Raw genomic sequence first — 16,082 nt, 5'->3', positions numbered from 1 at the left:
TATTGATTTTTTAGATTTTATATTTAATAAGAGTTCTCTAAAAATAGCAATGCATATATTGCTTGGTAACATCTTTCAATCAAAAAATATATAAAATCTATATAATAATATCAAAATATCTTTGATATGTAATATGTTGGTTTTGTTTGTTTTTGGGTGATTTGTTAATGCATAAGTATGTAGGTCTGAATATTTAAACGAACAACTTAACAACAGACGGTAAGTTTTTCTTCTAAGGTCACTTGGTGCTTGAACCGAAACCAACGATCTTAAAAATACAAATTGTGTAAAAACCATCAGCGATCATAAACATCTCTCAACTTTTCGATTCCAGAATTCTGTTTTTGTGCGGTAATAGTAAGCATGCACCAAAGGCTGGAAGATCAAACCTTTTCCTTTTCGGCTTCCAATGGGATCGATTTTTTCTTATTTTCCGTGGCCACCTCTTTATTAGTCTCCTCTGAGTTATCCTTATCCACAGTTTTCGCCATGATCTCCTTCTTCTCGGATTTGGCCGAAACTTTCGTTTTTTCACGTTTCTCTCTGGTTTCTCCTTTTTTAGAACCGTCTGTAACGGACTTCACTTCATCTTCATAATCTGAATTTGACTCGTTGTCTTCAGTATCTTTGCCCAATCCTCCTTCCTCCTGGTCCTCATCTCCCAGTACATACTCGATCACATCGTCGATGGGGAAATTATTGAGCAGCGACCTGATGGAATCGTTGTGAATGACCACGGTAAAGAGCAGTTTGCAATACTCTCGCATGCGGCTACCGTAGTCAAGCTCAGCGTAGTTTTCGCCACCTTTGGTCAGGTCGTGGCCACAGTTCTCGATCACTTTGCAGAGCACCGTTTCCTCGGGGGCATTGGGCCAGCCGTACTTCTTTAAGATCGGGGGATCCACTAGCATGTCGATAAGTTTACCCACGTTTTCTTTGAGCTTTATGTCCTCCTCCGTTAGGATTTCGCCACTGAAGTCATCCTCGCTCGACGCTTCTTCCAGGTTATCAGCGATAGCAGCGGCCAGACTGGCGCCCAGGGATTTGCGCTGCTCCTTCTTGACCACCGGCGAGACCTGCGCCTCCTCCTTTTTGGCCTCGGGTTTGACCGCAGCCTCATCCGTCAGCTGCTCTCCCTCGATGGCCCCGTCCAAGGGCAGAATTGTGTATGTTTCGTTTTCTAGGGTAATGGTCTGGGCCTCGCCATCGCCCTCGTCCACCAGGAATTCACGCACCACAACGCCATTGCCATCCGTTTGGCTGGAAATTAACGAGCCCGCCGAAGTGTTCAACGCCACTGGTACAACCTCCTCCGATTCGATGTCCTTCTTTGCGCGCTTCGATGTCTGGGGCTCAACGCCGAAAATGTCGTCCGGATCGCATTCGTGCACGGTGCGTATGTGCCGTCGTAGAGTATCGCTACTGTCAAAGTTCTTATCGCAAATGGCGCAATCCGTGCGTTCCATAAGTTTGGCGGATGAGCGCTTTGAAGCCCGTTGTTGTTGTGCTACAGAGGGTAGGAGTAGGATTATTGCTATAGATTATAGATAATTGCTAGTCAACTCTAACTTACGGCTGTGTTTTCCCTCATCCATGTGCTCCTTGAGCAATGCTGGGGTGCGGAAATTACGCTTGCATTCGGCGCAGGAGAAGACTGGGCGTTTTGTGCGAGAATGGGTTTTCACATGGCGCTCAAGTCTGCGGAATAATATTGCGATAAGTAAGCAAGGCCAACAGAAATGAAGGAAAGCATTTTTGACAGCTTACTGTTTCTCTGTTTTGAATTTTTCGTCGCACTGATCGCAGGCAAAGGGGCGAATATGGGTTTTGGAATGGGTGCGTAGCTGGGTGGCCTGAATAAAACTCTTGCCGCATTCATCACACTTGTGCGGACGCTCTCCAGTGTGACGCTTCATGTGTCGATTTAGCACTTCCTTCACGGCAAATGCTTGGTTGCACTGAAAGGAAAGAGGAGACCGAGATGCTACAATATGTATGATAAGGTACGGAAAGCTTTAAGACTAACCACAGTGCAACTGTACGGTTTTTCGCCAGTGTGATAGCGTCGATGCTTCTTAAGGGCCACCAATGCAGAGAACTTCTTGTCGCAAAGATCGCAGTCGAATGGTTTCTCTCCCGTATGCGTGCGTATGTGGATGCTGCGGGAATATACCAAGCATTACTTCATGTTTTTTAAAATCAAGGAGAAAACCTACTTGAGCGTGGACAGGCTGTAGAAACAATTCTTGCACGTGTGGCACATGTACTCCGGCTTCTTCACCACCTGTGTGCCCAAATGCTGCTTCAAATGCGATCGCAGGTTGTCCAGGCGATAAAAGACGCGATCGCACACCTTGCAGCTCATTGTATCGGTCTCGTTCGATGAGCACGATGAATACTTCTGATGGCGCTTCAAGTGGTAGGAGCGGGTAAAGTCCTTGCCGCATATCTTGCATGCATACGGCTTGCCACGTGACTTGTGCTGTTCCTCGTGGAGCGCCAACAAAGCCTCGCTGCGCAAGTTGGCGTTGCAAATGGAGCAAGGAAAATCGCTGAACTCGGAGTGAGTGATGAAGATGTGGCGCTCGTAACTGGTCTGTGTCTTGAACGACTTGGGGCAGTCGGGACAGTTAATGTGACCCAGCTGAAAATGTGGAATTGTGGTATGCGTAAGCTATGCTGACTTCTCTACGTATCAGTTTTTATGACTTACATGGAAGGTGTCGTAACTTTCACTGCAGCAGAAGCAGATGTCCTTTTTCTCCATCACTACCGCATCCTTCTCGATCTTTTCCAGGTTCTTAAGCATGTCGGCCTTGCGCAGATGATAACCGCTGTCATAGCGGCAGAACTCCAGATGCTTTTTCAGACTCTGAACGCGACGGAAGGTCTTGTAGCACTTTCCGCACACGTGCTCCACGATCTCCTTGATCTTCGTCTGGCTAGTGTTGTCCTTTCCCGATGAATCTTCACCGTCCTCATCCCCATCTTCGCCTAGATCCTCGTCATCCTCGGTGACAACGATCTCCTGGCCGTTGTTGTTCTCAATTCTGCCCGGCACCACTTCCTCATCATCTGCTAGAATAAAATCAATGGTCTCATCTTCCTCGGTGACCACGGTAACCGTGGTGTCCGCCTTGGTATTCTCCGATTTCACAGCCTGAAGTACATAGTGCTCCATTTTCTTTCTCTTATTGGGAGACGTCTTGATCTTGGCAGTTTCCACGGCTGTCACGGTGGCACTGGGTGTCTTCTTTTCATTAAGGATTTTCACAGTCGAGGCAGCCGTTGCTGTGCTCTTGGTGGCGCCCCGTTTCTCAGCTTTCGGAGTGCCCATTATTTCTTCATTGAGTATTTTGATACGCGATCCAGCGACACTGCCACGCTTTTCCTGCTTGTTGGATGGAGTTCTCGATGCGGTGGTGGTTGCCTCGGAATCCTCACCGGCTCCCACGTCATTCAAGAGCTTCATCCTGGTGGTCGGACGCTTATCCTTGGGCGGCGAAATGTTCTCCACACCCAACAGCTTGCCCTTCTTGTCCTTGCCCTCCTTGGAGGCACTCATGTTGGTTATACCAGCCTGCAATTGAGATCGATTTGAGTGAAAATTCAGGATCAGGATCACTTGTCCGCCTTAGTCTACTTTTAGGCACGTGATTTATTGAACATCACATTTTGCCAGCGTCACCAACACACGCCCAAAAGCAGCTAAGAAAAAATGGCGTCGCTGAGTTCGATCTGTACGTTCGATCGGCCTTGGTGTGAGCGAGACAACACTACCAGCGCCTGACGCACAGAAAACGCAACAAGTTTTCTTCTTAAATTAAATTGTTTCAAAGGGGTAGCAAATAATTCTAATACACCCGGAAATCCGTAGCATACTTTTCAAATATTAAATGGGTTTTTGCGCCGGCGAAGGACGAGGAGTATCGGTTTTAATTAGTTCTTTTGCTGATTATAAATGCACTTTTCTGCTCCGCATCGAAAGAAAGTTGCTGTCATCGGCGATAAGGAAAGTACAATATTCAAGTCACTGGCTAACTTATTAGTTTCACAAACATTTCCTTACAGAACGCGTTGTGTTCCTTACAGGATTTCGGCCGCAGTGCCGATAATAAATCACAATTTACCTAATTTTATGCTTTAAATTCCAACACGACAAGCGTTTGTGTATGAAAATGCAGTGTGACCGTCGACTGAAGGTGGTAAAATACCACTACAAGAATACTTTATTCCATGAAAATATATTCTAAACATACCGCCGTAAATCGTATAAGAACCTTCTTGGTTTTAAGGCCTCTGGCTCGGAAATTCGTAATAACTCTTATCTAAATTCAAAATGAATTACCGATACCCGGTTTGCTATTTATTGTATTTAATTTTTTTTAATAGTTACGATCCAACAATAATGACTCACCAAAGCCAATGGTCGGTCCTCTAATTATTGGGCTTAAAATTGTATGCGAAACTTTATTTCATAGAATATTATAGAAAAATTAAAATTATTGTTTTATTTAGGCTCAGTATTCAGGCCGTCCAAATCAAAAAAGTTCATATAAAAATATGGCTTTCTTTATTTTTAAAGGATTTGGATACGTGTAGAATTAAATGATTGTACTGCTACCTTCAGGCAGCCTAAACAATTATATATTGAGGAAAGCGAATTGGTAATACTATTGTATTGGACATAACGTAAACGGTTTTTACCTTTTTGCTTAGATACATATTTTTTATATATTTTATCATATGTATCATTTTATATATTTTTCATAGACAACTTATATTAATAATTATTCACGACAGGGTTCTAGATGATAGATCCTGTGGGCACAAATATGCAAATATGCATATCCAAATATGGCACAAAATAAATAAGCAAATAAATAAGGTAGCAATGCTCAAAAGGGTTAAGGTTAGTATGTTAATTCGGTATATCTCGCCGAGTGTTTTGGCATATTTAAGCCGCCTTGCCACGGTCACACTTTCGCCAACTGCAAGAATAAAAAGGTAAATAAAAGCCGGATTTACCCATAAATTGCAATTAACTAGCAACAAATGAATGCCATTAGCCGCCATGACGACTGCCTTTGACGCCGCACACACGGAGGGCCCGGGATTCGTGGGCATTCGGTTCTGCCAGGAGTGCAACAACATGCTGTACCCCAAGGAGGACAAGGAGAACAAGATCCTGCTGTACGCCTGCCGGAACTGCGATTACAAACAGGAGGCGGACTCCAACTGCATCTACGTCAACAAGATTATGCACGAAATCGACGAGCTAACCCACATTGTGCCCGACGTGATCTCCGATCCTACGCTGCCGCGCACAGAAGATCACGCTTGCCCCAAGTGCTCCCACCGGGAGGCGGTCTTTTTCCAGGCGCAAACCCGACGCGCCGAAGAGGAGATGCGACTGTACTACGTGTGTACCAACCAGAACTGCACCCACCGATGGACGGAGTAGAAACAGATGACCCATCGCCCCGTAATTGTAGTCCTAAGTAATCGCACCAACGTAAAGGCACTTTGCAATCGCAAATTCACAATTCCCCCATGGCTATGCCGCAAAAACATCCCACGTGCAGCTCCATTCTCGGTTTCCGATTGATGAGATAACAGTCACACTGAAAAAAATCAATGTGTTTTCTATGATTGTGAAGGACATCTATTTGGGTTGTACAAAGTTTAGCCTCCAATACATTAATTTGAATAGCTCAGGCTTCAAAATAAATAATTAAATTCATTGCGCCGAAACTATTTTAACCAAATTAAAATAAATCTTCATTTGCCAATAAAAGTGTATATATTTAGCACATGCACATATTCAGAAGAGAAAATAACTAAGCTTTTTGTTGCAAAAATGAATAATGATTAATGAAAAATAAAGCTGAACAGAATGTTTAGCAGGTTAAGCCGCATATTTAGGCAACATAAACTCTAAAACCTGATTTCTTAGTTATGGAGTCAATCAAGTGAGGCTGCCTGTATTCAAATTTCTACAACATATATTTCCAATCGCTATTTACTATAACTTTCAGTCTGTAAATGTAAGTGAGCGCGAAACGAAGCTTGCCGAGGCATGTGCGAATTGCACAGATCGCGGCCTGGTGACAATTCTTCATATTTATCATTGTTCTGTCCTAATCGAAGCTGACAACAAACAAACTAAATAAAAAAGAGCCGAAAGCAACGAAGAAATGATTGAACAAGTTTCTTGTGCGTATCAAGCGACTGCCCACTTCAGTAGACCTGGCCAGGCCCGATCCCGGAATCGTCGCTTAGTTTAGTCTGAGCTTAGAACTTGGCGCGACGTGTTGATCAAATCGCTGAGATGTGCTAGAGCAACCAGCAGAGCCAGCCGAATCGTATTAAAATAGGAGTTTTGAGCAATTCAGCAAGTGCTATAAAATGGCAAAGCCAAGGTCGTCGCCGGATGCGACTGGAAATGGCAATGGAGCGGCGGATGCGGAGCCCAAGCTCAACTATTTCCAGAAACTGTGGCGCTATCGCCACTATCTGGTCATCGAGCCCTTCTTCTTTTTCTACTTCATGGCCTCCGTATTCAATGCGGTGGCCATGCAGAACTTCCCACTGGACAAGGCGTGTCGAGTGAATCTGGGCTACAACAAGCTGGTCTGCGACACGATGCTGGACAAATCGGAGCTGGGCATCGAGTGCGATGACTTCGACTTCGAGAACACCACTCAGGGCGCCACTCCGGACCTCGCTGGCCTGGTGATCGGCGCCACAGGATTCAACTACACGGTGTGCAAGGCTGAGCTGGAGGCTCAGATCCTAGCGGCCGATGTCTCTGGGAAGCGAGCTCCCATGGGTAAGAAGACGAACATATGCACATATATCATACACATAACACGAGTCGTTCATAAAGTATACGCCGTTTTGGTTTGGGTATGGGTTTGGCATTAGCCATGCTATATTTCAGGTTTGTGCTTAAATTAGACCCGAATTCTTTTCACACTCGACTCCTCTGCATTTTAAATCTCTTCTGCCCCTCGAGTGTTGGGTACACCGAGAAAATAATACTATTAGCAAGTGATATATGGACCACAAAGTGTTTACTTAAATCTTTAGATTGTTATAGATTGGGAAACATTTTAGAGAACTTTCTTTGAGTCATGAAGGAGCAACTCTTGGTATACCTCTAAGAAATGTTTGTAGTACACATTTTCTCCGAGTGCACATTTTGTTTAAGGAATCCGTGTCTTTTGATGGATGTCGTCGGAAATTAGCGGTTATCTGAACATCTAATTACCTTCTTTAATCGATTCGCTCATGAGTTCTCTTTCGCCCTCAGTCTTCTGATGGTGCTAACAAAAGTTCCCCCATAAAATCGTCGGGTGATTAAGTTAGAGCCGCCTCCAAAGGCCTTAGCGTAGTGGATACCTCGTAATCGTAATCGTTTGGAGAAACCTGTTCCTTACATCGATGTGTTTCTCGAGTGACTTTCGTGGGTTCACTGCCATTGTCAATGGCATTTCGTTCGACCATAGATAATACCTTACATTCCCAATTTAGAATAAACGCCATCCAAAAATGTCATTTGCATAGAGCAACGCCGAATTCCGGTTCTTCTTGTTTAATAACTTTAACAATCGGCAGGTTCATTAAGATGCATTGCATCAGAGACCGATAATTGATGCTTTAAATGATCAGAATGTCGTGTCATAGACTCAATGCGAAAAAGTTTAGTATACGTTTCAAAGGCGTTTATTGCATTATATTGCTTTGATTCCATGCAGATAACGAGTTTCATTAAAATATGATCCAATATTGATAAAAACCTAAATCATCTGAATACTCGGATGATTTTAGAAATTGCTATAAAAACAATAGGATTTTATTCCAATTCTAATAAGCTCTCATAGTACAAAGAATTACTTCTAATGCACATGTCGAACATTTTGTTAGCAAGTTTTGTTCAACTTGGCAATGAAATTCTATCATAATAACAGTAGAATATAGCAAACCATAGTTTATAACAACTGCGAGTTGAAATGATAAGCCGAATGTTACTGAACAGCATATTTTCGAAAACGAGTTATTTTGTTGCACGTCACTACCAGTTCTAAATGCTAAGCGAAATTAGCATTACCAAAAAGTTAATACTAAGCAATTTATTCGCAGCTGCCATTTTCCCCCTGATTGTGTTACTCTTTGCTGGAGGATGGGCAGATCGATACAACAAACGAAAACCCTGTATGATAATGCCAATTATCGGAGAGGCATTATCTTTCACATGTGAGTAGCCACATTAGCAAAAGCAGCAAGCCTCATATTTAATTAAAACCTCTGTATCTTAGGTCAGATTATCTCATCGATCTTCTTCGAATCGCTGCCCATGGAGTTCGGTGCTTACTGCGAGGCCATAGTTCCAGCTCTCTTTGGGGGCTTGACCTTTTGCCTGATGGCCATCTATAGCTACATTACTATAGCCACGCCGGAGGAGGATCGCGTGTTCCGTTTTGGCATCTTTGCCATGTTTGTTACTGGAGTTCCCTTTATCGGACAACCGATTAGTGGACTTCTCTTCACAACTTTGGGCTACACATGTGAGAAGAAGTGCTCTCCATGAAAAAAGCGGATAATATTGATGATCATTTATTCCTCTTCGCCAGGGTCCTTTGCCTCAGCCATTGTCTTCCAGCTGATTGCGATATTCTACATCATTTTCTTCATAAAAGAGGTGAAGAGCACGCCCACGACCACGACCACTACCACTACCAACACCACAGCGAATGAGCCACCACCACTGCCCACCACCCTGCCGCCCAAACAGCAGGGAGCCGACAATATGGCCTACGAGACCACCAATTTGGAGGAGCTGCAGGGAAACAAGAACGTCAACTTCCAGCTGACTCCCCACATGGAACCCAAAGTGGAGGTGGTGCCCCCGAAGCGCTCCCTCTTGAAGGAACTCTTCGATCCCACCCTGGTGCTGGACTGCATCCGCTTCCCGCTGGTCAAGCGACCCAACAACGGCCGGATGCTGCTGATCCTGCTGCTGTGCGCCTACTTCCTGACCGTGGGCCCCACTTCCGGGGAGAACGACTACTGGTATCGATTCACCCTAAAGAAGCTCGCCTGGAACGGCAACGACTTCAGCATCTACCTCACCCTGTCCAGTGGTGCTGCCCTGGTGGGCACCTTCATCGGCACCGCCATTCTGAGCAAGCTCCTCAAGGTTTCCGACTCCATGATTGGCATGCTCTCCGCCCTGTCCATAGTCTGCTCCCGCGTTCTTTTCGTAAGTACCTAAATGGCACTTGGATTTCAGTGGTATAGTGTTTGCCCTCCTGCAGGCCTTCGCCAGCAGCACCTCCTCCTTTTACGTGGCTGGAGTGGTGGACATGTTCGTCAGTCTGCGCGTGATTGCCATCAAGACCATCGGATCGAGCATTGTGGCTGGCGACGAGCTGAGTAAGTTTTCTAGTGTCTAAGTTAACAAGTTAACTTTAAGTTAACAAGCTGGCAATCACTAGATACTTTTGAGTGGCTTGAATTTATGTAAATCCATTACTCTTCTTCAGGCAAAATGTACTCCATCTTTGGCATTAGTGAGCCAATTGCCCAGTTCATCTTCCCGCCCATCTTCAGCGAGATTTACAAGAGCACGGTGGATTCATTCCCAGGTGCCATTTGGCTCTTTGGCGAAATCTTCTATATTCCCAATGTGCTGGTCTTCGTGTAAGTACTTCAACAATTACCTTCATAAGCTAACTGTATGATTTTATTAATTATTTGGCTTGATTTTAGTGTGTGCTACTTCCTGCTGCGACGTCGAAAGGCCAACGAGGAAAAGAGCGTCGTGGAAATGGAGCAAAATGGAGCAAATGGCGCAAATCGGGCGAATGTCGTGCCCGATAGCGAAATAACTAGTCTGTAACGTACTTGATGCCAGCCAATGTTATATATATTTTTATATTTATAATATAAATTGTATATTTTTGTATATTTGTAGACAATTTGTGTAGTTTGTGTTCGCTGCATTAGCATTTTATATTCCCAACGAGTTTGACCTTGTGTATACTTTAACGTGCATTTTATTAAGAATATTAAAAATTGTAGTAACTAGTCAACATATAACTTAATTAAACTTGTAAGCTTTTCCCTGGAAAATGCTATTTTTGGCCACTCCATCTGCGAATCCATTTGCCTGAGGTGATCCAACTCTAATTTGGACACTTTACTCCCTTCGCCAGGGAGAAAATTACTTTTTCGGCTCAAGCATTTTATTTTAAGCCTTTGGCTTTTGCCACCCACTTTCTGATTTTCCCCGGGAAAAGTGGTAGTTTTCCAATCAGCAAATGCATTCAGTTTGAGCAGCCAGCTGTCGTGAGAGGGGGCGGCGGCGAGAGCTGGGGGCGTGGTCACATGTGGGCGCTTACTGCCAACTTGAAACAATTGGGTGCTAATAATCCCCGGTTAATCTGGGTAAGTGTGTGTTTCTGGAGGGCACTGAAGCAAGGATTCTGACGGAAGACGCAGACACATCACGCATCCTTTGGCATCCATCGATATAAAAGCCCGGCGAGGAGCAGCAAAAGTTCAGACGCAGCTGTGATTCGAACGCGAGAGGAACTAGTCGATATTGCCGAGTGTCCTGCGAACAGGACCAACTTCTGCGGAAACATGTTGCGCCTCCTGCTGCTGCCACTCTTCCTCTTCACGCTCTCCATGTGCATGGGCCAGACCTTTCAATACTCCCGGGGATGGACCAATGGCAAGCGGTCCTTCAACGCCGCATCTCCCCTCCTGACCACCGGTCACCTCCATCGAGGCAGCGAGCTGGGCCTCTCGGATCTCTACGATCTGCAGGAGTGGACCAGCGATCGCCGACTAGAGCGGTAAGCTTAAACGAAAGAGTAAACTCATAATTCGCTTTTCAAATTAATTTCATCTAGCACAAACTGTTTTACAGGTGTGTAAACATTTTTGTAAGCAAATTAATAAAAATACAGATTATTATAGGAAGTTTATGCCTCTTAGAAGTGCTCATAGGCTCATAATTTTCAAAACACTATTAAAAAGATCATTTTTGAAGTATGCAAAAATATTCTTATACAATATGAAAACCACTTTGTTTTTGAAATAAATAATGAGTAAGAGAACACCAAAATCTACAATCATATACCTACAATATTGAAGAAGAGTATATATATAAAATATATAATATTTAAAAAACTTTCCCCAGCTGTCTGTCGCAGCTCCAACGTTCACTGATTGCCAGAAACTGTGTCCCGGGTTCGGACTTCAATGCCAACCGAGTGGATCCGGATCCTGAGAGCAGCGCCCATCCCAGACTTGGCAACATTAACAACGAGAATGTCTTGTACTCCAGTGCCAATGTACCGAACAGACATCGCCAGTCAAATGAACTCCTGGAGGAGCTGAGTGCCGCTGGAGGAGCTTCTGCTGAGCCCAATGTGTTTGGAAAACATTAGCCACGATCCATTCGATGTGTCCATGCTATGTGAAATCTATTGTTAAACTAGCAAAAAATGCTACAAAAATGTAAAAAAAATTGTTTTAAAAGATTAAAAAAACAGAGGATTTTTATGAATTACTTAACTATCTTCTTTTATAATCCGAGATCAGTCGGTATTACTTAATAACTCCATGAGAGTATTAATAGTATTCATTCTAGTTTTTGTTTTACTATTTAGTTATAATTTTATAATAAAAGAGGAAATCATTTGAGTTAAAGTTGAAAAGTTTCAGGCTTGAAAAATGTTCTATATAAAACTAAAAGGAATTTTTTCATTTGTACCTTTGAGACTTCAAATGAAAATGAAGCAAACATGTATAATATAATATTTAATAATAGCTACACAAACATTTCAGAACTAGTGCTCCCTAAACTAATCGATTTACAATTAATTTATAATTGTATTTACAAACCTTTCCGAATAAAATATAATTTTCAAATATTTTTAATTGAGTACCTTCCAACACTGACAAGAAACATACTGAGAATATACCTAATTTGGTATAAGTAATAAAATTCACTAGAGGTGAAAGCAGATACGCCATCTGGTAACACTAACCGACGCAAAAAAGAAAGAACCAAAAAAAGTTTGCGGAAAAGTGCAACAATTAATTTCCCCCGCCATCGAAATGCTGCCATGCATAAAGTCGATCGCATTCGATTGAAAATGCGCTGCTGCGTATGACGACAGTTTTCCGAGCGAGGTGCATTGCGGGGACTCACATTATTTTCCCTCTTTCTTTTTCCTTCTTTTGGTCTTCTTCCTCTTTCGCTCGCTTCGCACAACAACAATAACGACGACGTTTTTTCAGTGGCGAAAACTGTACGCAAGAGGGGCGAGAAGAGGAGAAAAGTGCAAGGCAGAGAGCGAGAGTGGGAGAGGCAGAAAAGTAGGAAAAAAAACACACATGTAATGTGCAATTGTTTTATGAGTTCTACGTTCATTTTGTTGTTTGTTTTTCGGTGGCCCTCAGGTAATTGCAGTTTGGTTTTTCCGCGTGTGCGTGTGAGAGGTAAAAACGCGTGTCCAGAAAAACGCGCCAACGCCAAATAAAAAGTAACGCCAAGTAACTACCGCCCATCCAGCGATCACGCGCCCCAACCCATTTTAAATGATAATGGTGCGAAGACGACAACGGCCCGCCAAGGAATCCACATCCTCAACCTCTGGTGGAGCCTCCTCTGGATCGGGCATTCCTGTAGACCAAGCACTGCCGCTAAATGTGGCGGGAAATCTGCTGGAGGATCAGTATTTTGCCAGCCCCAAGCGGAAAGACTGCCGTTTGATGAAGGTCACTCAAAATGGCCAACTGCCGGAAGCCACAATGATGGCCCACAACAAAGACAACAAAGCGGGTCGCACAATAGGTGAGTGCGCTTCTCGCTGTTTTTTTTTTTAGGTTAGCTGTGGTGGCTAAAATACCCCTTGTTTGTAATTTTTTAAGGAGTTCCCTTGGCCACACGCTCACAAACTCGCACCATTGAGAACTTTTTCAAAGCCAATGCTGCCGCTAAGGATTCCCAAAAGACAATACACACTGGAGAGCAGTTGGATCTTGGAGATCAGGAGCTGAAACTAGACGATGAGGAGCTAAATGGACAGATTAACCTTGATGACGAGGTGCTAAAGCTAGCAGACGAGCGGATAAATGAAAACCTTCCCTTTGCCGACGAAGTAGATGCCAAGGCAGAACAAAAGCTTATGGATGAGGAACTGCAGCAGGTGGTGGAGGAACTCTTATTCGATGGCAGTTCCAGAGCCTCCTCCAATTCGCCCTGCTATCAGCATGATATGGAGGCCATGCAGGCGATCCAACAGATCCCAGAAATTCCACACATCAAAAAGGTCACAGAGCCCCACGAAGGACTGGGCTCTTTGGCCGACTTCCAGACACATCGCTCTGCGCTAAGGGACAGCCATAGTTCCACGCACAGCAGCAGCACCGACAACATCTTCCTGCAGGAGCCGGTTCTGACTCTGGACATTGATCGCACGCCCACTAAAGCCTCCAGCATTAAGATCAATCGGAGTTTTGAACTGGCCGGAGCCGTATTCTCATCACCTCCGTCGGTGCTAAACGCCTGCCTTAATGGGCGCTTCAATCAAATAGTAAGCCTGAATGGACAAAAGGAGCCGCTGGATGCGCCGCACTTCGATTTGGATCAACATGACAGTAGTTCCTGCGACAGCGGCGTGGCCTGTGGACTCACTGCCAATACAGAATCGCCAGCGGGGCAACCTCGGCGCAGAAAACCAGCCACACCGCATCGCATCCTCTGCCCCTCGCCAATCAAAACGGCTTTGAAGGTAACTGGTGGGATTTGCAAGGTCGGATCCACAGATCCATTGTCGCCACGCAAGTCTCCTCGAAAATTGCCGGCCACTACAGCAGCGGTGGCCGCCTGCAAGTCGCGCCGAAGACTGAACCAGCCAAAGCCACAAGCGCCTTACCAGCCACAGCCACAGCTACAGAAACCACCGCCACAACAGCAGCAGCAGCAGCAGGATGACATCGTCGTGGTGCTAGACGACGACGATGATGGAGAGGAGGACGAGGACGACGTTAGAGCTCTGCTCAAGGCTGCCGAAGAGCGCGAAAACCAGAACGAAGCACCAGCCACAGCGAACAGCAATAAAACAGGCATGAAATCCATGCTCAAGCCTGCGCCTGTAAAATCGAAAACAAAAAGCAAGGCGCCAACGAAGGGACAACCGCCGCTGCCTTTGGCTGCCACCAACGGCAACCGTGAGATGACCGACTTCTTCCCTGTGCGTAGGAGTGTGCGCAAGACTAAGACGGCCGTCAAGGAGGAGTGGATGCGGGGCTTGGAGCAAGCAGTGCTGGAAGAGCGCTGCGAGGGTCTTCAAGTACGCCACTTCATGGGCAAGGGAAGAGGAGTAGTCGCCGATCGGCCCTTCAAACGTAATGAGTTTGTGGTTGAGTATGTGGGAGATCTCATCTCTATAAGCGAGGCGGCGGAACGGGAGAAACGCTATGCGTTGGACGAGAATGCTGGGTGCTATATGTACTACTTCAAGCACAAGACCCAGCAGTACTGCATCGATGCAACCGTGGACACCGGCAAGCTGGGGCGTCTCATCAATCACTCGCGGGCTGGTAACCTAATGACCAAAGTAGTACTTATCAAACAGCGGCCTCACCTCGTACTCCTGGCCAAGGACGACATCGAGCCGGGCGAGGAGCTGACCTACGACTACGGGGACCGATCCAAGGAGTCACTACTGCACCATCCCTGGTTGGCCTTCTGAGGAAGAGCTCTCCAGGAGCTCGCGAAAGGGGATGCGGCACAGCCTTAATAAGAAGACTATTTATCATGTTCAGGGCAGAGAATCTTTAAAATAAGACCTGGGCTAAACTGGTTTTTGGCTCGAGGGATTCTTTCTTAGCTTTTATACGTAGATTGCCTTGCCTTGAACCACTGCAAAATTGTTTTCAGACCTGTTTCCATGTGATAAGTTGCCGGAATTTTATACATCTACAAATGTTTTATTAAGAAAACAATAACTATATTGCAATCACTTATATTTTTGGTAAGACCAATTCAACCATTACGAATTCCGGCAACTTAAATCAGAATGGACAGTGGTATTTGACACCGGTTCTGGGCATCCCCGAGCTTAGATCATATTTGAGGAAAAGTATATAAACTGTTAGTTCAAAATATCATAAAGGATAGCGATACCCACACAACCCAACAACCCAACAACTCAAGGGTGGTTCCAGCCAGGGACGAAGAGTAATCAATGTAAATTCTAACAAGTTTGCCTCAGAAATAGGTCTAATGTCAATTTCGGTCTTTGGCATTACCAAAATAAGTTACACATGAAGTTAAAATTTCTCTTGGGTCAGTGAAATAACCGAAATTACCTATTAAGAACAAATTTATCAAAAAGACCTAGCGTATACAGATTGTAAATTGATATTAGACCCATGATCCCTACAGCAAAATGCCTTTAAATTGTACGATTACGATTCACCCCAAGACTCTATATCGAAAGATCGATCCACCCGTGCCCCCCACACACTCATGAGCATCTTTTTGGATTTGTTAGCGTTTCATTATGTTAGAGCAAGGCTAAAGTTAAGGAGAGATAATAATAATAATAATAACAATAAAACAACGCGCTTAAGCATTAAGGCATCTTAAGATAATTGAATGAAATGAAAAACTGTTGACCATTTAGAGAGATGATGATGTTAATGAACCCACGCATTCACATTGACAAAAATCGATCGTACACTATTTATATAGATATTTATATTAGATACATGTGTAATTTCTAACTATTACGTACTATTTACTGCCATAGAGCTATACACTCCCTCGCACCTGCCCCAAACCCCTAGGAATTGACCCTGAATCGTTGATTTAAACCACTGACTCTCACTCATTAATTCACGAGGCTTCTCCAGGAGAGTAGTGGACTGCTGGACACCTAGTGCTTCGATTTACTGATAATCTCTCTACTTACACGCAGGTTTCAATCACACACTCATCGGTACACATAAATAAAAACAAAATATGAAATTGATAAATCACACCGCCCCCGCCC

The 16,082-nt window shown here is 44.5% G+C and overlaps 5 protein-coding genes across 9 annotated transcripts; 4 read left to right on the top strand and 1 right to left on the bottom strand.

Moving 5' to 3' along the window:
- Window positions 1-2: 2 nt before the first annotated feature.
- Window positions 3-4,243, bottom strand: LOC6552652 (protein suppressor of hairy wing). 3 transcript variants are annotated; one of them, XM_026976324.1, is made up of 7 exons: window positions 3,883-4,243; window positions 2,714-3,580; window positions 2,217-2,644; window positions 2,027-2,159; window positions 1,768-1,958; window positions 1,574-1,698; window positions 3-1,507 (listed from the first exon to the last, which is right to left on the bottom strand). In XM_026976324.1, the coding sequence occupies exons 2-7, from the start codon at window positions 3,563-3,565 to the stop codon at window positions 384-386; spliced, it is 2,853 nt and encodes a 950-aa protein (XP_026832125.1). In that variant the 5' UTR covers window positions 3,566-3,580; window positions 3,883-4,243; the 3' UTR covers window positions 3-383. The 3 variants fall into 3 exon arrangements, with proteins under 3 accessions (XP_026832125.1, XP_026832124.1, XP_001979912.1); XM_026976323.1 differs by having other exon boundaries at window positions 4,131-4,241; XM_001979876.3 differs by having other exon boundaries at window positions 243-1,507; window positions 4,070-4,145.
- Window positions 4,244-4,905: 662 nt separating this feature from the next.
- Window positions 4,906-5,634, top strand: LOC6552521 (DNA-directed RNA polymerase II subunit RPB9). The gene is made up of 2 exons (XM_026983991.1): window positions 4,906-5,007; window positions 5,070-5,634. Exon 2 carries the CDS (start codon window positions 5,075-5,077, stop codon window positions 5,462-5,464), a length of 390 nt encoding a protein of 129 aa, XP_026839792.1. The 5' UTR covers window positions 4,906-5,007; window positions 5,070-5,074; the 3' UTR covers window positions 5,465-5,634.
- A 229-nt stretch (window positions 5,635-5,863) lies between these two features.
- LOC6552522 lies at window positions 5,864-9,917 on the top strand. The gene is made up of 7 exons (XM_001979878.3): window positions 5,864-6,832; window positions 8,146-8,259; window positions 8,322-8,570; window positions 8,637-9,265; window positions 9,321-9,438; window positions 9,549-9,705; window positions 9,775-9,917. Exons 1-7 carry the CDS (start codon window positions 6,409-6,411, stop codon window positions 9,902-9,904), a joined length of 1,821 nt encoding a protein of 606 aa, XP_001979914.1. The 5' UTR covers window positions 5,864-6,408; the 3' UTR covers window positions 9,905-9,917.
- Window positions 9,918-10,572: 655 nt separating this feature from the next.
- On the top strand, window positions 10,573-11,584 carry LOC6552523 (pro-corazonin). The gene is made up of 2 exons (XM_001979879.3): window positions 10,573-10,865; window positions 11,213-11,584. The coding sequence occupies exons 1-2, from the start codon at window positions 10,651-10,653 to the stop codon at window positions 11,460-11,462; spliced, it is 465 nt and encodes a 154-aa protein (XP_001979915.1). The 5' UTR covers window positions 10,573-10,650; the 3' UTR covers window positions 11,463-11,584.
- A 409-nt stretch (window positions 11,585-11,993) lies between these two features.
- Window positions 11,994-16,052, top strand: LOC6552524 (histone-lysine N-methyltransferase PR-Set7). 3 transcript variants are annotated; one of them, XM_001979880.3, is made up of 3 exons: window positions 11,994-12,210; window positions 12,481-12,874; window positions 12,952-16,052. In XM_001979880.3, the coding sequence occupies exons 2-3, from the start codon at window positions 12,619-12,621 to the stop codon at window positions 14,775-14,777; spliced, it is 2,082 nt and encodes a 693-aa protein (XP_001979916.2). In that variant the 5' UTR covers window positions 11,994-12,210; window positions 12,481-12,618; the 3' UTR covers window positions 14,778-16,052. The 3 variants fall into 3 exon arrangements, with proteins under 3 accessions (XP_001979916.2, XP_026832662.1, XP_026832660.1); XM_026976861.1 differs by lacking the exon at window positions 11,994-12,210 and adding an exon at window positions 12,217-12,396; XM_026976859.1 differs by lacking the exon at window positions 11,994-12,210 and having other exon boundaries at window positions 12,217-12,874.
- The last annotated feature ends 30 nt before the right edge of the window (window positions 16,053-16,082 follow it).

This window comes from Drosophila erecta, unplaced genomic scaffold (genome assembly GCF_003286155.1).
Source record: "Drosophila erecta strain 14021-0224.00,06,07 unplaced genomic scaffold, DereRS2 tig00000000-arrow-pilon, whole genome shotgun sequence".
NCBI lineage: Eukaryota > Metazoa > Arthropoda > Insecta > Diptera > Drosophilidae > Drosophila > Drosophila erecta.
Note: the sequence above shows the minus strand (reverse complement) of the source record. Positions and strands in the feature narration are given on the sequence as shown.

Coding starts and splice junctions, on each gene's coding strand:
- LOC6552524 (XM_001979880.3), top strand. CDS start 12,619: ATGATAATGGTGCGAAGACGACAACGGCCCGCCAAGGAATCCACATCC. Junction 12,875..12,951: donor CAAAGCGGGTCGCACAATAG/GTGAGTGCGCTT, acceptor TAATTTTTTAAG/GAGTTCCCTTGGCCACACGC.
- LOC6552522 (XM_001979878.3), top strand. CDS start 6,409: ATGGCAAAGCCAAGGTCGTCGCCGGATGCGACTGGAAATGGCAATGGA. Junction 8,260..8,321: donor AGAGGCATTATCTTTCACAT/GTGAGTAGCCAC, acceptor TCTGTATCTTAG/GTCAGATTATCTCATCGATC. Junction 9,706..9,774: donor CCCAATGTGCTGGTCTTCGT/GTAAGTACTTCA, acceptor GCTTGATTTTAG/TGTGTGCTACTTCCTGCTGC.
- LOC6552523 (XM_001979879.3), top strand. CDS start 10,651: ATGTTGCGCCTCCTGCTGCTGCCACTCTTCCTCTTCACGCTCTCCATG. Junction 10,866..11,212: donor AGCGATCGCCGACTAGAGCG/GTAAGCTTAAAC, acceptor AACTTTCCCCAG/CTGTCTGTCGCAGCTCCAAC.
- LOC6552521 (XM_026983991.1), top strand. CDS start 5,075: ATGACGACTGCCTTTGACGCCGCACACACGGAGGGCCCGGGATTCGTG.
- LOC6552652 (XM_026976324.1), bottom strand. CDS start 3,565: ATGAGTGCCTCCAAGGAGGGCAAGGACAAGAAGGGCAAGCTGTTGGGT. Junction 1,699..1,767: donor AAATTCAAAACAGAGAAACA/GTAAGCTGTCAA, acceptor ATTATTCCGCAG/ACTTGAGCGCCATGTGAAAA. Junction 1,508..1,573: donor GGATGAGGGAAAACACAGCC/GTAAGTTAGAGT, acceptor TACCCTCTGTAG/CACAACAACAACGGGCTTCA.